At 40.8% G+C, this 18,905-nt stretch overlaps 1 protein-coding gene across 4 annotated transcripts in view; it reads right to left on the bottom strand.

Annotated features, from left to right (window-relative positions):
* gtf3c2 (general transcription factor IIIC, polypeptide 2, beta) overlaps window positions 1–18,905 on the bottom strand; it is a 119,936-nt gene that overhangs the window by 25,765 nt on the left and 75,266 nt on the right. For 3 of the 4 annotated variants that reach the window (XM_072251409.1, XM_072251411.1, XM_072251410.1), the window contains exons 13-16: window positions 14,298–14,459; window positions 13,609–13,696; window positions 10,195–10,323; window positions 7,827–8,030 (exon numbers count right to left, since the gene is read on the bottom strand). In XM_072251409.1, the coding sequence (XP_072107510.1) occupies window positions 7,827–8,030; window positions 10,195–10,323; window positions 13,609–13,696; window positions 14,298–14,459 (583 nt within the window). Of the gene's footprint in view, window positions 1–7,826; window positions 8,031–9,023; window positions 9,111–10,194; window positions 10,324–13,608; window positions 13,697–14,297; window positions 14,460–18,905 lie in introns of those variants that run through there. The other variant, XR_011885024.1, reaches the window with a different exon arrangement.

Raw genomic sequence — 18,905 nt, 5'->3', positions numbered from 1 at the left:
GCTCCTGCAACCTTCCAGTGGGTCATGGAGAAGAGGGTGGGGAATATGAACTTGCCTGAGGTATTGGTATATCTGGATGACCTCATAGTATTTGGATCCACCTTGGAAGAACATGAAGCGAGGCTGCTGAAGGTGCTGGGCTGCCTGAAAGCTGAAGTGCCAGTTCTGCCAAATGTCTGTTAGCTATGTTGGGCACATAGTCTCACGGCATGGGGTAGATCGAGACCCAGCTAAGATCGAGGCGGTTACCATTTGGCCAAGACCCCAGACTATGAGTGCTCTGTGCTCGTTCCTCGGGTTCTGTGGTTACTATCGGAGGTCTGTGAAAGGCTACGTGAAAGTGAGTCACCCTTTGAATCAGCTCCTATGCGTTTACTTCCCTTGGGGAAGAAAGGGACATTTGGGGGTGGAAAAGACTTATGGATTGCTCAGAGACCGATTTTACTGGCCCTGAATGAAGTCGGAGGTCAAAGAATACTGCAAATCTACATTCAATGCATACGGCGGAAGATACTGCCTATGTGGGCAGCTCCCTTGTCCCACCTGCAGAATGCGGAACCTCTGGACCTGGTGTGTGTGTATTTCCTGTCAATAGAACCCGATGCCAGCAACACGGCGAATGTCTTAGTCATCATGGACCACTACACCAGATATGCTCAGGCTTTTCCTACCAAGGACCAGAGGGTGTCTATGGTGGTAAAAGTGGTATAGGAGAAGTATTTCATTTATTATGGCCTTCCCAGGCGAATACATAGTGATCAGGGATGGGGTTTCAAGAGCAGACTCATCCATGAGATACTGGGCATGCTTGGAGTCGAGGACCACACCCTATTACCCGCAAGGTGATTCCCAGCCAGACAGCTTTAACTGGACCTTGCTAGACATGCTTGGGACCCTGGAGATCAGTAAGAGCAGGTGGAATCAACATATTGGTACGAAATGAAGCTACTGGTACTTGCCATATATCTGATGTTTGGGCACGAGGCAAGGTTACCCATTGAACTTTGCTTTGGGACTGACAAGGGTGACTTACCATCGAAGACTTATCTGAAGTATGTGTCTGACATGAGAAGAGAGCTGAAAAGGGCTTTTGAATTAGCCGGGGTCGCGGATGCCAAGCAGAATCAAGGGAATAAGAAGAGGTATGATCAAAAGGAGAGGTTCTCCCAACTCAAGCTGGGAGACAGAGTCCTCATAAGGAATTTGGGGTTACCTGGAAAGCATAAGTTGGCTGACCGCTGGGCAGCTACGCTGAGTCAAATGCCCAAGCTTCCAGTTTTCCGGATGAAACCAGAGGATGGAAATGGGCCTGTCAAGATTCTTCATCAGAACCACTCGATTGCCCCTGGGACAAGAGGTAAACCCAGAGCCGACTTGGAGCCTACACCTAGTAAGAGGACTCTGTGGAAACACGTGGTGACTACTGGGCCCCTAACATGCGAGATTAGGCTGGCCCCCACCCGAGAGGGATACTGATTCGGAGGGTGAGGACCTGGATGGGTGGTATATGCTGCCTTTTGCTAACTCTCCATTGATTGAGGAAGAGACTCCCGGCCCTTCTCCCATTGAGGCAGGTGAAGTCGGGGGTGGGGTGGGGAGGGGGTGCTATCTGTGGGCAGCCTGGGATGCAGTGGGACTCTGCAGGGGAGGAAGCGGGGTTTAATTATGGGACAGAGGGCTCCGAGTTGCAGGTGGGCACGAGGGATAGGCTGGGGGAGGCCTTGCCAGGTAGACCAGAAGTATCCCCAGCAGTGTCAGAAGCTGAAGAGTTAGGTGAGGTCTCAGGGAATTAGGAGACCACCAGATAGGTTGGCCAACATAGCACCAGGGGAACAGAGTGTGACCCCTACTGTGTTGGGGAGATATGTCACTGCCTTTTACACCTGGATTGGGCTTTGTGTTTTGTAGGAAGGGATGGCAAATTGTCTCAACGTCATGAGGACATGACTAAATTTGGTGGGGGAGGAAGAGTGTAACATGCTGTAAGGTTTCACTGCTGTGTAACAGGCTAGGTTTCTCTGTAGCAGTAAGAGATTATGACCAGAGATAACAGGGTTTGGAATGCTGTTGTTCTTTCTTGTGAGTCTGGAAGAGAAATTTTCATGGTCTTTTGCTGGGGAGAGATGAGGAGAGAAGACAAACGGAGAGAGTTGGTAGATCGCCGGATGGGATGGACTTAGAGCGAGGATCCGAAGGGCAGCGACGATCGGAGGAGGTCGATGGTGGATGACCGGCTTATCAGTGAGCTCCAACTTTGCGCAACAGACTGTTTAATAAGATTGGGCCCTTTTTCTTTTGTTTTCTTTAGTAACCCTATAGTCAAAGTAAGAATTATAAAGCTTAATCGGTTAATTGCATATTGTGTACTGTTTGTTATTTCGGGGTACTGATTTGTAACAGGGGACACGTCGTGCAGCATCCACCGAAACAAAATTTTTTACGTTTGGCCGGGCCAGGGGCTATCACCCCCTAAGCAAGAGTTACACATAGATGCTTGAAGATAGTGAGGTTAAAATGCAAATCAATATCTTGAAAGAACAGCCTCATTAAAAGCAAACATAGTGTAAAAATGATACAGACCAATCCAAATTTAATTAACGTAATTCCCATTGTTCATTTTCTCCCTTATTGTACTTTCTTGAAGTCCTCTTTATATACTTCTGTCACTATATTTCCTCAATACTGGTGCTGCACAAGGCTGGACATTCAGTGAGCAAGCCTATTAAGTGATATACTAGAATATTTGCAGGGATAAGGAATTTTGGCCATAAAGTTGGACAGATGAAGTTGAGACCGTTTCTCTTGGAGAATAGAATGTCGAGAGGAGATCATATCTGTTTTCACACTCGTTTCTCTTATAGCCCCACAGTGCTTTTTATTCTTTGCTCCTCGTTCAGCAAAACATCTAGCAACAGCTTCTACTTATTCTACCTAAACTTGTCACGATCTTGCAAAGCTCTCTCAAACCCCTTCATAATGCTGCATTCTCCAAGAGGACCAGTCAACTTCTCATCTAACTTTATAGCTAAAGTCCCTAGTTTCTGGAAATATTCTAGTAATCTCTTTTGTAATCTCTCTGGGACCTTCACAACGTCCCTACCACACTTTGGTCAAAAAAGACATAATACTTCAGTGATTCTGCTTTAAAATTCTGTGCCTTATTTATGAAGCACATACTGCCACTTTCGAAGGTTTATGCATAGGTACACAGAGGCCCTTTGGTTTCTGCATGAGCTACAGAACAGTGCCATTTAGTAGTGTTGTTTATGCCAAAACTTAACACCTAACACTGTTTTGCATAAATTTCACCTGCCACTTGCCAATCCTTTTAGCCCATCTATATCCTCTTGTAATCTTTAACACCCCTACTTATTGATCACAACAGCCCCAAGTTTCATACTGCCTGAAAAAAAGAATATACTCACATCCAAATCATTTACATGTAACACAAAAGGCTGTGGACCTATTATCAATTCCTGTGGAATATTTTTGTCTACTATTTTCTAATGTTGTTGTTCCTTTCCTCGCCCTGTGGCGCATTGGGTGGCAACCTTGCTGTTTCTTTGGGATTTTTGTCTGTTTTTTTTTTAAATATGAGGCCAAGTTGCTAACTTGACGCTCAACCCAGCACGGATGGGAAGTGTGAATGTCACTACACCACTGGCCAGCTATTCACTAATACATAAAACAGTAATTTACCATATTATATCCTGCTGTTTTTGAGAGAAATCTTTCGTTAATCCATGCTGCCAACAGACCTCAATTTTATGAACCAACCTTTAACATCTTTAAAATTTATTAAGTTACTTCTGAAAATCTACACGCTTACACTTAATGCATAATCTTCTGCAACTTCATCAAAAAGAAAATCTGGGTTGTCCCACAAAATTTACTTTTAATAAATGCTTGTTTGTTGTCCTTTATTAATTGCATATAATTTTTTTCAGTTATTGTTTCTAAATGTTTCCTCATCCCCAGAGTTCAACATTTGTGGTCGTTAACCATGTTCTTATACTCATGTTGAACAAGGGTGCCAAGGGTGTCTTCTGGAACCTACCATGTACCTAGGGAGAACAAGAAAATGAAGGCAAGCTGTTCTACAATTACCAGCCACACCTCCCACAGCATCCTAGGATGCATCCCAATTAGATTAGGTGACCTATTTACATTAAGTCTACTAATACAGGCCTTCTAATACCTACTGAACAATATCCATCTCATATTTTTATCTGTTTTACACCCACTTCTATGGGAAGATTGGGAACATGCTCTTCCTTGTACTCCTTATCGAGTACATGTTAGCTGTCTAATTTCTTCACTCTTGCCTCTACCGTTATGGGTCAGGTTACTTGCTTGGTCTCTAATTGGTCATAGCTGTCCTTAGTAACCACTCAATTTCAATATTAACTACTGATAAATTCTCATGTTTTTTTTATTACCTATTTTGTATTTCATTCACTTCATCTCATGTGTGTCATTCACTCTTTGCTTCATATTTTCTCCCCCTTTTGATAATTAGAGATGTGGCTTTAACTCCACCGCTGAGATAAAGTTCTAGAAATTGCAATGCACTCAACATGCATTAAAATAGCAATGGATGGGGCCAGTCGTGGAAGAACTTAGTCCACCATATTCTGCTAGATAGGAACCTTACCCTTACCTATGCAAACAACAGGAATTCTGCAGATGCTGGAAATTCAAGCAACACACATCAAAGTTGCTGGTGAACGCAGCAGGCCAAGCAGCATCTCTAGGAAGAGGTGCAGTCGACGTTTCAGGCCGAGACCCTTCGTCAGGACTAACTGAAGGAAGAGTGAGTAAGGGATTTGAAAGTTGGAGGGGAGGGGGAGATCCAAAATGATAGGAGAAGACAGGAGGGGGAGGGATGGAGCCAAGAGCTGGACAGGTGATAGGCAAAAGGGGGATACGAGAGGATCATGGGACAGGAGGTCCGAGAAGAAAGATGGGCAAGAGGTATATTCAGAGGGAGAAAAAGGAGAGTGAGAGAAAGAATGTGTACATAAAAATGAGTAACAGATGGGGTACGAGGGGGAGGTGGGTCCTTAGCAGAAGTTAGAGAAGTCGATGTTCATGCCACCAGGTTGGAGGCTACCCAGACGGAATATAAGGTGTTGTTCCTCAAACCTGAGTGTGGCTTCATCTTTAGAGTACAGGAGGCCATGGATAGACATGTCAGAATGGGAATGGGATGTGGAATTAAAATGTGTGGCCACTGGGAGATCCTGCTTTCTCTGGCGGACAGAGCGTAGATGTTCAGCAAAGCGGTCTCCCAGCCTGCGTCGGGTCTCGCCAATATATAAAAGGCCATATCGGGAGCACCGGACACAGTATATCACCCCAGTCGACTCACAGGTGAAGTGTAGCCTCACCTGGAAGGACTGTTTGGGGCCCTGAATGGTGGTAAGGGAGGAAGTGTAAGGGCATGTGTAGCACTTGTTCCGCTTACATGGATAAGTGCCAGGAGGGAGATCAGTGGGGAGGGATGGGGGGGACGAATGGACAAGGGAGTTGTGTAGGGAGCGATCCCTGCGGAATGCAGAGAGAGGGGGGGGAGGGAAAGGTGTGCTTAGTGGTGGGATCCCGTTGGAGGTGGCGGAAGTTACGGAGAATAATATGTTGGACCCGGAGGCTGGTGGGGTGGTAGGTGAGGACCAGGGGAACCCTATTCCTAGTGGGGTGGCGGGAGGATGGAGTGAGAGCAGATGTACGTGAAATGGGGGAGATGCGTTTAAGAGCAGAGTTGATAGTGGAGGAAGGGAAGCCCCTTTCTTTAAAAAAGGAAGACATCTCCCTCGTCCTAGAATGAAAAGCCTCATCCTGAGAGCAGATGCGGTGGAGACGGAGGAATTGCGAGAAGGGGATGGCGTTTTTGCAAGAGACAGGGCGAGAAGAGGAATAGTCCAGATAGCTGTGAGAGTCAGTAGGCTTATAGTAGACATCAGTGGATAAGCTGTCTCCAGAGACAGAGACAGAAAGATCTAGAAAGGGGAGGGAGGTGTCGGAAATGGACCAGGTAAACTTGAGGGCAGGGTGAAAGTTGGAGGCAAAGTTAATAAAGTCAACGAGTTCTGCATGCGTGCAGGAAGCAGCGCCAATGCAGTCGTCGATGTAGCGAAGGAAAAGTGGGGGACAGATACCAGAATAGGCACGGAACATAGATTGTTCCACAAACCCAACAAAAAGGCAGGCATAGCTAGGACCCATAAGGGTGCCCATAGCTACACCTTTAGTTTGGAGGAAGTGGGAGGAGCCAAAGGAGAAATTATTAAGAGTAAGGACTAATTCCATTAGACGGAGCAGAGTGGTGGTAGAGGGGAACTGATTAGATCTGGAATCCAAAAAGAAGCATAGAGCTTTGAGACCTTCCTGATGGGGGATGGAAGTATATAAGGACTGGACATCCATGGTGGGGGCCAGGAAACTTAAAATCATCGAAAAGTTTAAGAGCGTGAGAAGTGTCACGAACATAGGTCAGAAGGGATTGAACAAGGGGTGATAAAACAGTGTCGAGGGCCTTCCTGATGGGGGATGGAAGTATATAAGGACTGGACATCCATGGTGAAAATAAAGCGGTGGAACAGTCCTTCCAGGTGAGGCAACACTTCACCTGTGAGTCGACTGGGGTGATATACTGTGTCCGGTGTTCCCGATGTGGCCTTTTATATATTGGCGAGACCCGACGCAGACTGGGAGACCGCTTTGCTGAACATCTACGCTCTGTCCGCCAGAGAAAGCAGGATCTCCCAGTGGCCACACATTTTAATTCCACATCCCATTCTGACATGTCTATCCATGGCCTCCTGTACTGTAAAGATGAAGCCACACTCAGGTTGGAGGAACAACACCTTATATTCCGTCTGGGTAGCCTCCAACCTGATGGCATGAACATCGACTTCTCTAACTTCCGCTAAGGCCCCACCTCCCCCTCGTACCCCATCTGTTACTCATTTTTATGTACACATTCTTTCTCTCACTCTCCCTTTTTCTCCCTCTGAATATTCCTCTTGCTCATCCTCTGGGTTCCCCGCCCCCCCCGTCTTTCTTCCCGGACCTCCTGTCCCATGATCCTCTCGTATCCCCTTTTGCCTATCACCTGTCCAGCTCTTGGCTCTATCCCTCCCCCTCCTGTCTTCTCCTATCATTTTGGATCTCCCCCTCCCCCTCCCACTTTCAAATCTCTTACTCACTCTTCCGTCAGTTAGTCCTGACGAAGGGTCTCGGCCTGAAACGTCAACTGCACCTCTTCCTACAGATGCTGCTTGGCCTGCTGCATTCACCAGCAACTTTGATGTGTGTTCCTTACCTATGCAAAGTCCATTCTACAAGAATGTTAGGTGGCATATTGGGAATAGATGGAGATATATGGGGAGGAGAGAGTTAATCTATTGAGACTGTTAAATTGGGATAGGAGGTGGTGGGCAGAATAGGTGATGGAGAAACTATTGGCAGAGAGATATTCATAGGGTGCAAGTATGTGGGACGGAGAGGGGATGAAAACACATCCAAACACTTCAGAGTTTAGAGCAACACACACTAAATGTTGGAGGAACTCAGCAGGTCAGGTAGTATCTATGGAGAGGAACAAACAATTGACATTTTGATCTGAGACCCTTCATTTGGAATACTGACTGTTTCATACCTCTCCATAGATGCTGCCTGGCCTGCTGAGTTCCTCTAGCATTGTGTATGTGTGTGTTGCTCTGTGTGTTTATACATTAGAGTTTATATTTGGCCAGACCTAACCGTAACATTGCATAAGATCAAGAGTAGCACAAAATAAACAAGGTTCAAATTCTTTCACTCACCAGGTCAGTGTCATCAAACATTAGGTAATATTTCTTCACTGCCTCACTATAAGTCTTTGGTTCAGCGACACAGCTTGAATTTAGATCTTTCTCCTTCGTGGAAGATTTTTTATGGATTTTGGTCTCCTTCTCTTCTTGATTTGAACTTCCAGTTGATATGCTGTTGACAGCATTGTGATCAACAAGGTCAGCTTTATAAATAGGCTGCACAAAGATAATGGTCATTAAGCAAGAGTACAGCAAAATAAGGAATCAAGAGTGTTCTTAAGTATGTTTTTAAAATTGCATATGAATTTGGAGTAGCTTTAATTTCCAAATCCAATCCTGAGTGAATGGATGGTGTCTTTTTTCCTATTGTTGGCTGTAAGAGTTGTTTGTAAAACTATTTATAATCTTAAAATAATTCCTCACAGGTCTTCACTTAGAGCATGTACCAGTGAGGACAAGTAGGAAACTTGGGATTATTGTTACCTGTGCACATTAAATATAGCACTACTTCAAAGTTATTATCCTTACTTACTAGAAAGCACTTGTATGGACAATCGTATTTTACTGCCCAACTAACATTCACATACAAGACCATAAGATACCGGAGCAGAATTAGGCCATTTGGCCCATCACATCTGCTTTTTATCATTGTTGATCCAACTTTCCTCTTAGCCCCAGTCTCCTGCCTTCTCCCTGCAACCCTCCATACCCTGACCAATCAAGAATCTATCAACCTCTACCTTAAATGTACATAAAGACTTGGCCTCCACATCTGCCTGTGGCAAAGTATTCCATGGATTCACCACTCTCTGGTTGAAGAAATTCCTCATCTTCGTTCTATTCTGAGGCTGTGTCCACTGGTCTTAGACTCTCCCACAATAGGAAATATCCTCCCCACGTCCAATCTAACAAGGCCATTCACCATTTGATAGGTTTCAATGAGGTCACCCTTTATTCTTCTGAATTTTAGTGAATACAGGCCCAGATCTATAAACTCTCTTCATATGACAAATCATTCAATCCTGGAATTAAGGATCAATATCAAGGATCTAAGTATAAAACACAATTGCCCTTAGAAAACAAAGAAGCATATCTCAAAATACAATTTAGATTTTAAGGCTATATAAAATGCAAGAAAAAAAAAGAATATTTAACTTGTTTTTCTTTTTTGCATTTCTTATCTGTTAATATTTGCACGATATAACTTACACACTGGTCCTAGTAAAGTATTCCGTATACTATGGTCTCATACACGTAGAAATTATTCGTTTGTGAAAATCACAAGGATTGATGGACCTAATGAAATTTAAAATTCGGACACATTATAAAATAATTTTACATTGATTTATGTTAATTTAGTCCAAAGAACTTCTGTTTCTAATATACCATAAGAAATTTGCAGAACTTTTTTGATGCTTGCTGACTGAATAGTGTAAATTTCAGGGTAATGCCGAATGACCATATTTCTCAGACTTTTTCAATGACATTTTCTGACAATTTAGACTGGCCAACTGAAAATTTACAGTATAACAACTTGCTCTGGAGATTATGATGATACAGCCCAACCTTAAATAGCTCTAAAATGAATTCTTTTTGGGCGGGGGGGGGGGGGGGAAGTAGGCAACAGATGTGAAATCACATTAAGTAAGTGTCTATTTGATGATTAAATATTATTTGGAAACCTCCACCAAGCAAAATTTCTATATCAGCAACTTAAAAATATGAACAGAACTAACTGGCTCTTGAACTAGAGAGTATAACTTCACTCACGCCATCACTGAACTGTTCCCACAACCTATGGACTCACAAGGACTTCATTCCATCAAAGGGTATGGGGAGAAGGCAGGGGAGTGGGGATGACTGGAAGAATTGGATCAGCCATGATTGAAAGGTGGAGCAGACTCAACGGGTCGAATGGCCTACTTCTGCTCCTATATCTTACGGTCTTATTTATTGCTTATTTATTATCATTATTATTATTTCTTTTTGTATTTGTAGTTTGCAATCTTTTGCACAATGACTGTTGTCCACCCTATTGGGTGTGGTCTTTCATTGATTCTATTGTGTTTCATGTATTTACTGTGGATGCCCACACAAAAATGAATCTCAGAGTTGCAGATGGTGACATATATGTACTTTGAAAATAAATTTACTTTGAACATTCCCCTGTTCTACTGACCAGAATGATTGCAATACAAAACCAAAGTTATTACGCTTATCACACAAATAAAGTCAAATATTCCACAGATTTTGATTAAATACAACTGCTTGATAATTTTTACTTTAATGCATTGGTATTTTCATGAGTACTATATAACTTTAAATATATACTTTTACCAAACTGACTGTTTTTCATGTCAACACCTCGTAGCATACTCACAAATCGACGCTCATTAGGTCGCTTGATATTCATGGTATTGTTCATACAGTCTGGAAGGATCACAGCTATCACTTCTCCTGTATTGTCTCCTGACACACAGGTATTTAGCCAATCAGACCCAGAAATACTCTATAAGCCAGATACAAGACAATTAGTAAGGAAACAGACAAATATAACTCAAATTAAGGGAGGAGGTGGGGGAAGTTAAGCAAATAACAGAAAATAGAAGCAAGAGTAGGCTACTTGACCCCTTAAAGCCTGCTCTTCCATTCAATATGAACACGGTCCTGATGAAACCCAAGCTTCAACTCCTCTGTGCTGGTTTCCTATCACTTTCGATTCCCTGATTTTTAAAACACAGTGGATCCCAGTTAATTGGGCCAGTCAATTATTTGGGCCAATTTCTTAAAGAACAAAATCTAACTGAGAAAATAGATGGGATTCTCTTTGCTCATTTGGAACACTATGCCACTTAATTGGGGCAGAAAACTGCTGCTGAGCAGTTTTTAACTAGTGCCAGACAAGTGCACTTGTGGCCATTAGACTCTACAAAGTTTTTAAATAGCGTTAGTTGTGTGTGCCTGTGCTCAACAATCAGTTGTTTCTGTCACTGATAGTTGGCAAGAAATAAGCAGTAAGACAATCAGAACCGTATTGCTCAGTGCTTTCAAGCACTCAGGCTTGGAGGTGCTAGGAATGGCTGAGAGTGAAAATAAAATGATAATCACTATTTCAACAAGTTAAGAACTATGAAGAATCTGAAGGTATTGACAATCATCTTGAAATTTATAATGAAAAGGAAGATTTGGAGGATGCAATCATTGACAGATTGTACGAAGGCTGCACGAGATATCTGCGATTATTTTGTTAAACAAAAGAATGTGTCAGAGTACACTGAATTCCTCCATTCATAATTATTAGGAAGTAATATGCAGTTTTATAGTACTGTAGTAGTATTGACAGTGTTCTAATTTGTTGTGCATTTCATTTAAATATACAATTTGTTTCTTAGTTAAACAGTAGTTGGTCTTTTTTATATACCTTTTTACTATTTCCATGAAACTTCTGCTAATTGGGACAGCCACTTAATTGAGCCAAAACGTATTGGTCCCGCTGTGTCACAATTAACTGGAACCACTGTATCGATCTTTCACAACTATCTGGGGTGTAGAATTCCAAAGACTCACTGCCATCTTTGAAAAGAAATCTCTACCTATCTGAGTTCTAAATGATCTTGAAACTTCAATTAGGACTTTCCCCACAAGTGAAAGCATCTCAAAAATGTGTTCTATCATGACCATTTATGGTCTTGTTTCTCTCAATAAGGTCATTTGTCATTCACTCAGGCTCCAAAAAAAATACAGGTCCAACATGTTTAATTTTTCAGATCAGACAACACTCATCCCAGCAACAGGCCTTGTGAATTTCCTTTGAACTGCCACTAATATGATCATATCCTTTCCTAGGTCAGGGAGCAAAACTGTGCAGTTTTCCAGGTGTGGCCTCGTTAACACCCTGTAGTACTATAGATTGAGTTTTTTTATTGTCACATGTACCAAGGTACATTGAAAATCTTGTTTTGGATGCTATCCATATAGATCATTTTATTACAACAGAGGTAGTGCAAGGGAAAACAATAACAGAACACAAGAGAAAGTGTAGCACAGGCAGACAAGGTGAAAGTCCATGATGAGGTAGATTGTAAGTTCAAAATATCTCGTCATACTGGTTGCCCTTGAGCCTGGTGGCCCTTGCTTTAAGGTTTTTGTAACTTTCTGATGATAGGAGAGAAGACGACAGACTGTCCAGCATGCATGGGGTTTTTGATTATGCTGAGTTCATGAGAGGAGGCTGGTTTTCATGTGCTGAGCTGTGCCCACAACTCTGTAGGCTCTTGTGGTAATTTATGTACTTCAGTTTGTTATTTATGCATATTCATCTGTAGATTTTATACTTGCCTTCATAAGTTATGTGTACTAGTGTGCTTTGCACCCTGGTTCAGAGAAATGTCTCATTTCCATATACGTTATGAAACCCACTGGTCCAGGGAAAACACTCTATGGTCCCGTCAAACCTATGAGGTTGAGACGGCTCTCCCATCCCAACCCTCGGTTTGTGTGCATGCTGTGTAATTTGCTACCTTGTTACAAATTACTGCCATGAAATAACACAGCACACTGCAAAAGATTAAAGGAATTATATTTATGAATCTTAACTTAAGGGTTCATAAAGAAAACAAAAAGAAAAGAGCCCATTCTAATTAAAAAGTCAAATGTGCACATGTTGGAGCTCATCTTGAACTTCTGTGTCATTCACGCGCTGAGCTCTCGGTCTGTGTGAAAGCCCACACCACCTTCCGAACATCGTCTGCAATCCATCTCAAACAAACAGGTCTCCCACTGGATCGTATGCTACAACCAGTTCTCCCCAGCGTCTTCCCTCTTCATCTCCCCCTGAACAAAAACCCAAGAACAACCTTATTGCCCCTCACCAAGAAAAGCTCCCACTAATTGGATGGCACACATTCTACATCATCCCTTATCTTCAACAATAACCCAAACAGGCTGAAAGCAGAACAGACTGCTCTTACAGAGCAGCTAAATGAAATACCTACAGCATGACAGTAAAGATGTGAACCAGGGTATTACAGTTATATGGTTATATATGCTATATACTTGTATATAGTTAAATGACAATAAATTTAACTTGTTTTCATGGTATCAGCCTTACATTCTGTCCCCATCTGTACATCATACACTGAAAATAATTGAAGAAATAATCCTTCTGCTTTTATTCTTATTAAAATAACAGAAATTACTATAAGCAAATTTATGATCAGCATTTTTTGTAATAAAGGGCATGCATTGCAAATATTGATCAAGAACACTTTCCCTTGTCCAATATTATAATAATGAACAAGACGACAATGTTCCAATTAAAAAAATGCAGGCTTATACCCCTATTTACGACATCAGCAACCTGAATCATGTTATGATTAGATTGGAATATTGTGATACATGTCCTAGATCCTTAAGTTCTTTTTTTGGGCAACTTGTATCTAAGCAACTTGTGAAAATCTTGTCATCTTGAATGGAATAGCAGTAGGTGAACCAATAAGATGATAAAATTAGGAAGAGGAAGTGGGTATTTTTTGGTTAAAAGCCCACAGGCATTTTAAACTCTGTAAATGAGCAACTGATGTTACCATGTTACAACTGTGAGTATAATTAACAAATTATGTCTTTCAGAAAAAGTCCTCAGTATCAAGTTAGTCTAAATTGCTTGAACCACTACGGAAATGCTTCATTAGATTGCAAAATGATGGCATTCTCCCTGCTGGTATAAGGAAATATATTTCTATAGCAAAGCAGTCAATGTAATCTTTAAATAGCATCAAAGGAAAAACAAACCTACCCACACAGTTCCTGCTCTTGGAGCAGCAAAATAAGGCTTAAATCCTAGAAAACCAGCATCCAAATAGTGAATTCCACTGAGGCCAAACCTACAAGAAAAACATGTCATTGATCCAGCATGGATGTTTCCTTAACTATCATCATTTGTGGTGTAAACAAATAAATTGGCCCATTATTCTCAACATTTATCTCCTAACAGGGTCTAACCACAATTACTACTTCCCAAGAATAGTACACCTCAAAACAAAATCGATCATCTCTTTGTGTTCACAAGCTTGGTTCTGTAAGTGTTCAGAAAAACAAAAAATTAAATACTTGATTTTAATGCTACTCCTGAAATAATACAATAGCAAGGAAAAGGTCCAATAGCGTGCTTAACATTAGATGGACCCCCAGTCTTTTATATTTAATAATCAGGGCAGGTAACTTAGAAGAAGAATGAAGGTGGATCTCAATGGACCAAAATGAGTATATTAGGGTAGTGAAAGTAAGGAGAAAACTACAACTGGTAATGGAGCTTTGACATGAAGAATTAATTCAGTTTTGCTTACCGCAGATACTGCCTGTCTTATTGTGTATTCCTATCTTTTTCAACATTACTCTAAAATTTAGAATTCACTAGTAACATATGAAGGTGTTAATTTGCACTTTAATTACATGATTCGATTTGTCACCAGAATTAAAACTTACGCTGCATAGCAATTTTCTTGTGCCACCATAACTCCGCACCAGGGCAATAACCAAGCAACTTCAGTGTTTAAGTATCGCTTGATATCATTGACAGGTTGGTATGTTCTCCTGAGATCCCAAAACTTGATTTTCCTGTCAGGGCTAGCTGTCACTAGAAAATTGCTTTTTGTAGACAATTTGAGAGAAGATAAATGAAAATTAACTAACATGGATAAAAATACAAGTTACACATTAATGACAATTAAATGACACTTTAACAAAAGGCAAAACCTACTGTTAAACTTATCCCCTTATTTTCATTCAGCATAAATACTGCTGCAATAGATAATGCTCTGTGAATTCTGTTGATATTGACTGCATTCAATCCCATTTTGACATGCAAGAAAAATACCTTTTGATTCTGAATTTATATTCTTAAATATTCCTCATAATACCTCATTCAGTTCCTGCAGAACCATTTATAAAGTAAGATTCAGTGACTTCATATACAGTAGATTCCAGTTAATTGGCTCACCTAGGGACCAGAACATTTTGGCCAATTAAGCAGCTGCCCCAATTAGGCAAAGGTTCATGGAAATAGTTAAAAACATAAAAAAGCCAAGCTAACATTTAACTGAGTAACAAATTACGTACTTAAGTGAAATACAGAACAAATTATAACACGTACAGTACTGTAGTATTGTTAAAGTGTAGTTCCTAGTAATTTACTGTCAGAAGAATTCATCCAGTGTACACTGCCATGTTCTTTTGATTGATTGTAAATGAACAAAATCAATGCAGACACCTAGTGCACTTAATGTACTGCCTGCATACAAAGCTTTCGATGGTTGCATCCTCCAAATCTCCATTTTCATTGTAACATTCAAGATGATCACTGATACCTTCAAATTCTTCACCTAACTTGCAGTAGTGAAATTGTTTCACTTTCACTCCTGCTGGCTTTAGCATCTCCAAGCCTGAATGCTTGAAATTGCAGTGAGCAAAATTGCTCCAAATTGTCTTACTGCCTATTTTTCTACCAACTATGAGTGAGAAAATTCACTGCTTTTTGATAACACACACACTCAACTGACATTACTTAAAAACTGTTCACTCTAAGCACAGTGTAGTGTGTGGCTTTTAAAGAAGTGCACACAACTGATGCCAAGTAGAAACTTTAGAAGTGTCCCTAATAAACAAAGGGAATCGTGGCTTTTTTTTAAAAATTAGTTTTCATTCTTTTAGAGTTGTCCCAAATAAATGGCTATTCTGATTAACCCTTGGCACAATTAACTGCAATCCACTATATATACTTTCTGCTTAAGATAGTACTTCTATTCAATCTATTCTAAGACACTACTGAAATGTAGTCTTGAAATACAAATGTGAGCATTATAAAAATAGAAAAGGCAGATCTTTCTGAATATATAGTTTGAGTTCCACACCAACACATTTAAATAATTTAAGCTCATTCATACAGTATCACTTGAGAAATGTGGAGACAAACACCATACAAAATTCTATCATAAATCTTGAAATTAAGTTATTAAATGCTTTGGTTTGAACAAGTTTAAAATAAAATGTATATTTGGATGAATGTGAGTGCTGGAAAAAGAGGCACGTGGGCACCAATTCCTCGGTGGAAACAAAGAATTAATTGCTCAACTATAGGGTACATAAACATCACCCCTACCACCCTGTCAAGTTGACTGACAGTTTTCCACCCAGGGCTTATTAACGAACGGCTTTTGTATTTTCTTGGTGACATCTCTTCCATTCTTTGATTTGAACAGTGTTTCTTGATCATTGCTGGAGGCAAGGTATGTTCCAAATAAAAACTTAAAAAAAGTAAAAATTTTCAGCCCTTTCACTAAATCCTACTTTTACTAAGTTTCAAAATATTGCTATAAAATTTTAATACCTGATTATTAGCAATTTTTCTTTTTTTTTGAACAAAGGAAGTAAATGCATCGTTTACTTAATCTAACCTACATAACCTAATATCAAGCTGCATTTTTCTTCATCAAAGTTGGTATTTCACAACAATTCTGCTACATAACAATGAAGGTGCAAGGACTGAACATTTCTAAATGAACCCTACTTTGTCCATGGAAACAGTAGATAATTTAATATAGATTGAATGACATAGGGTTAGCTATGGAAGCTGCTATTAACAGTACAAGTTAGTCTATGTGAGCAATGAAGATAATGAATGTGATAATAAATCCTTAACTTGTTCTATTTATTGCCAGCTTCAACGTATTACATCTTATGAAACCAGTAATTTAAGAATCAACTGGTCCCAAATTTCTTTAACAAGAAGAACTAATTTCTGACATACAAGCAAAACATTCGAAATGGTACTTTTCTAGTTCAAAGATAACAGCTACCTAGTTGCAAATTTAATACTGAAAGACAGAAAAATTAATTTCAGAAACTGTTGAGAAATGAATGCTCTCTTAAATATGGTACTTTGCACCATATTAAAGCCAGCAGAAATATATTCCATAACTACTCAAAAATAGATATTCAGGAGTACTGGTGTGAAGCATTAACAGTTCAATATTTTAACAATGCTAAGATGCTGTGTGACACTTTATATTACCTTAAACTTTCATTCAAATACTAACAATGCAAAAGTCAAGAAACTTCAATGAAACTAATTTGCAAGACAAATAATTCAGTTTAGCTCAAGTTTAAAATTGGTGCATTAAGGATTTAAATTCTACTTAAAATATGGAAATTGCTGAAGTTGGAAGAAATTACCATAAATTTATGTTATAGATTTATATGCATGTACAATTAGTATAGATATCAGGAGTTACCTATTGTATACGGTGACCATGAGGCATATACTGTAGGAGTGAGACAGATTGGCTGGTTGAGTAGGCTCGCAACAACAATCTTGTACTCAACATCATTAAGACCAAGGAATTTCTCAGCCAATGTTACTAAGTAACTGGGATGGGACAGTAACGCAGTGGTTACCACAATGCTTTAAGTGCCAGTAACCACTGTTCATTTCCCACCGCTGTCTGTATGTTCTCCCTGTGACAACGTGGATTTTCTTTGGGTGCCTCCCACATTCCAAAGACGTGCACGGGACAGTAGGTTAATTAGTCACATGGGTGTATTTGGGCAGCACTGGCTCAATGGGCCACAAGGTTCTGTTCCCGTGCTGTATCTTCACATAAAATAAATAAAAAATTATATTGTTCAGACGCCAAATACTACCCTCAGTTCTCACGTTGTCTGCATCTTCTCTAATATTGCCTTCTGCATTCACATCTAAGTTATTAATGTATACAAAAAACAGCAAGGGTTCCAAGCACCAAACCCTCAAGTAAAGCACTGAACGGGCTTTTCAGAGAAGCAACCCTCAACCACCTTCTGCCTCCTATCATAAAGCCGATTTTGGATCTAAATTTCCAAACAGCCCTGGATCCACAGAACCAGTCTCCCATTTGGGACCTGATTATAAGCATTACTGATGTCAATATGGACATAATAAGCAATATTATTCTCATCACCATACTTTATATTCTCAAAAAATTCAATGAAATAGGCATTCAGGGTAGTGCCTCTAAAGATCCATAATGAGTATTCTTGCCTTTCTAAGTGCAGATTATATAACTTTTTCCCAATAACCTCCCTACCACTGATCTTCAACTCACCAGCTTGTGAGCTGTACTTGGCTTATTCATACTTCCGTTCCTGAATAAAGTTACGACATCTACTATGCTCCATTCATCTGGTACCTCTTAAGTGGCCAGAGAAGATCTGAAAATTTCTCTTCCCTTGATTTCCACAACAACCTGGAATTCAGCTCAGCAGGGAATTATCCACCTTTAACCTTGCTGAGGAAGCTAATATCCTATTTTTCAGGTGAGCCAAAGGACTTGTTCATGTAGAGTTTAAGTATGCATGATTATAATTCCACTGTCCACCTCCCTGAATTATCCAATAGTATTATTTCCACGTTAAATACAGATAAAACAGTATTCACTGCAGTGGGAGGTAGAACAGCCAGAGGACATGGTACATATTGGTACCAATGACATAGGTACGAAACCTGTGCCGAAGACGCCGCGCCCCAGCGGCCTCAATGACTACAGACCGGTGGCATTGACCTCCCACATCATGAAGACCCTGGAGAGACTTGTTCTGGAGCTGCTCCGGACTATGGTCAGGCCACATTTAGATCCCCTCCAGTTCGCCTACCAGGCCCGACTAGGAGTTGAGGATGCCATTGTCTACCTGCTGAACCGTGTCTACGCCCACCTGGACAAGCCAGCGAGCACTGTGAGGGTCATGTTTTTTCTCCAGTGCGTTCAACGCCATCCGTCCTGCTCTGCTGGGGGAGAAGCTGACAGCGATGCAGGTGGATGCTTCCCTGGTGTCATGGATTCTTGATTACCTGACTGGCAGACCACAGGACGTGTGCTTGCAACACTGTGTGTCCGACAGAGTGATCAGCAGCACTGGGGCTCCACAGGGGACTGTCTTGTCTCCCTTTCTCTTCACCATTTACACCTCAGACTTCCACTACTGCACAGAGTCTTGTCATCTTCAGAAGTTTTCTGATGACTCTGCCATAGTTGGATGCATCAGCAAGGGAGATAAGGCTGA

The sequence above is a fragment of the Mobula birostris genome, chromosome 2 (assembly GCF_030028105.1).
Source record: "Mobula birostris isolate sMobBir1 chromosome 2, sMobBir1.hap1, whole genome shotgun sequence".
In the NCBI taxonomy this organism is placed as follows: Eukaryota; Metazoa; Chordata; class Chondrichthyes; order Myliobatiformes; family Myliobatidae; genus Mobula; species Mobula birostris.
Note: the sequence above shows the minus strand (reverse complement) of the source record. Positions and strands in the feature narration are given on the sequence as shown.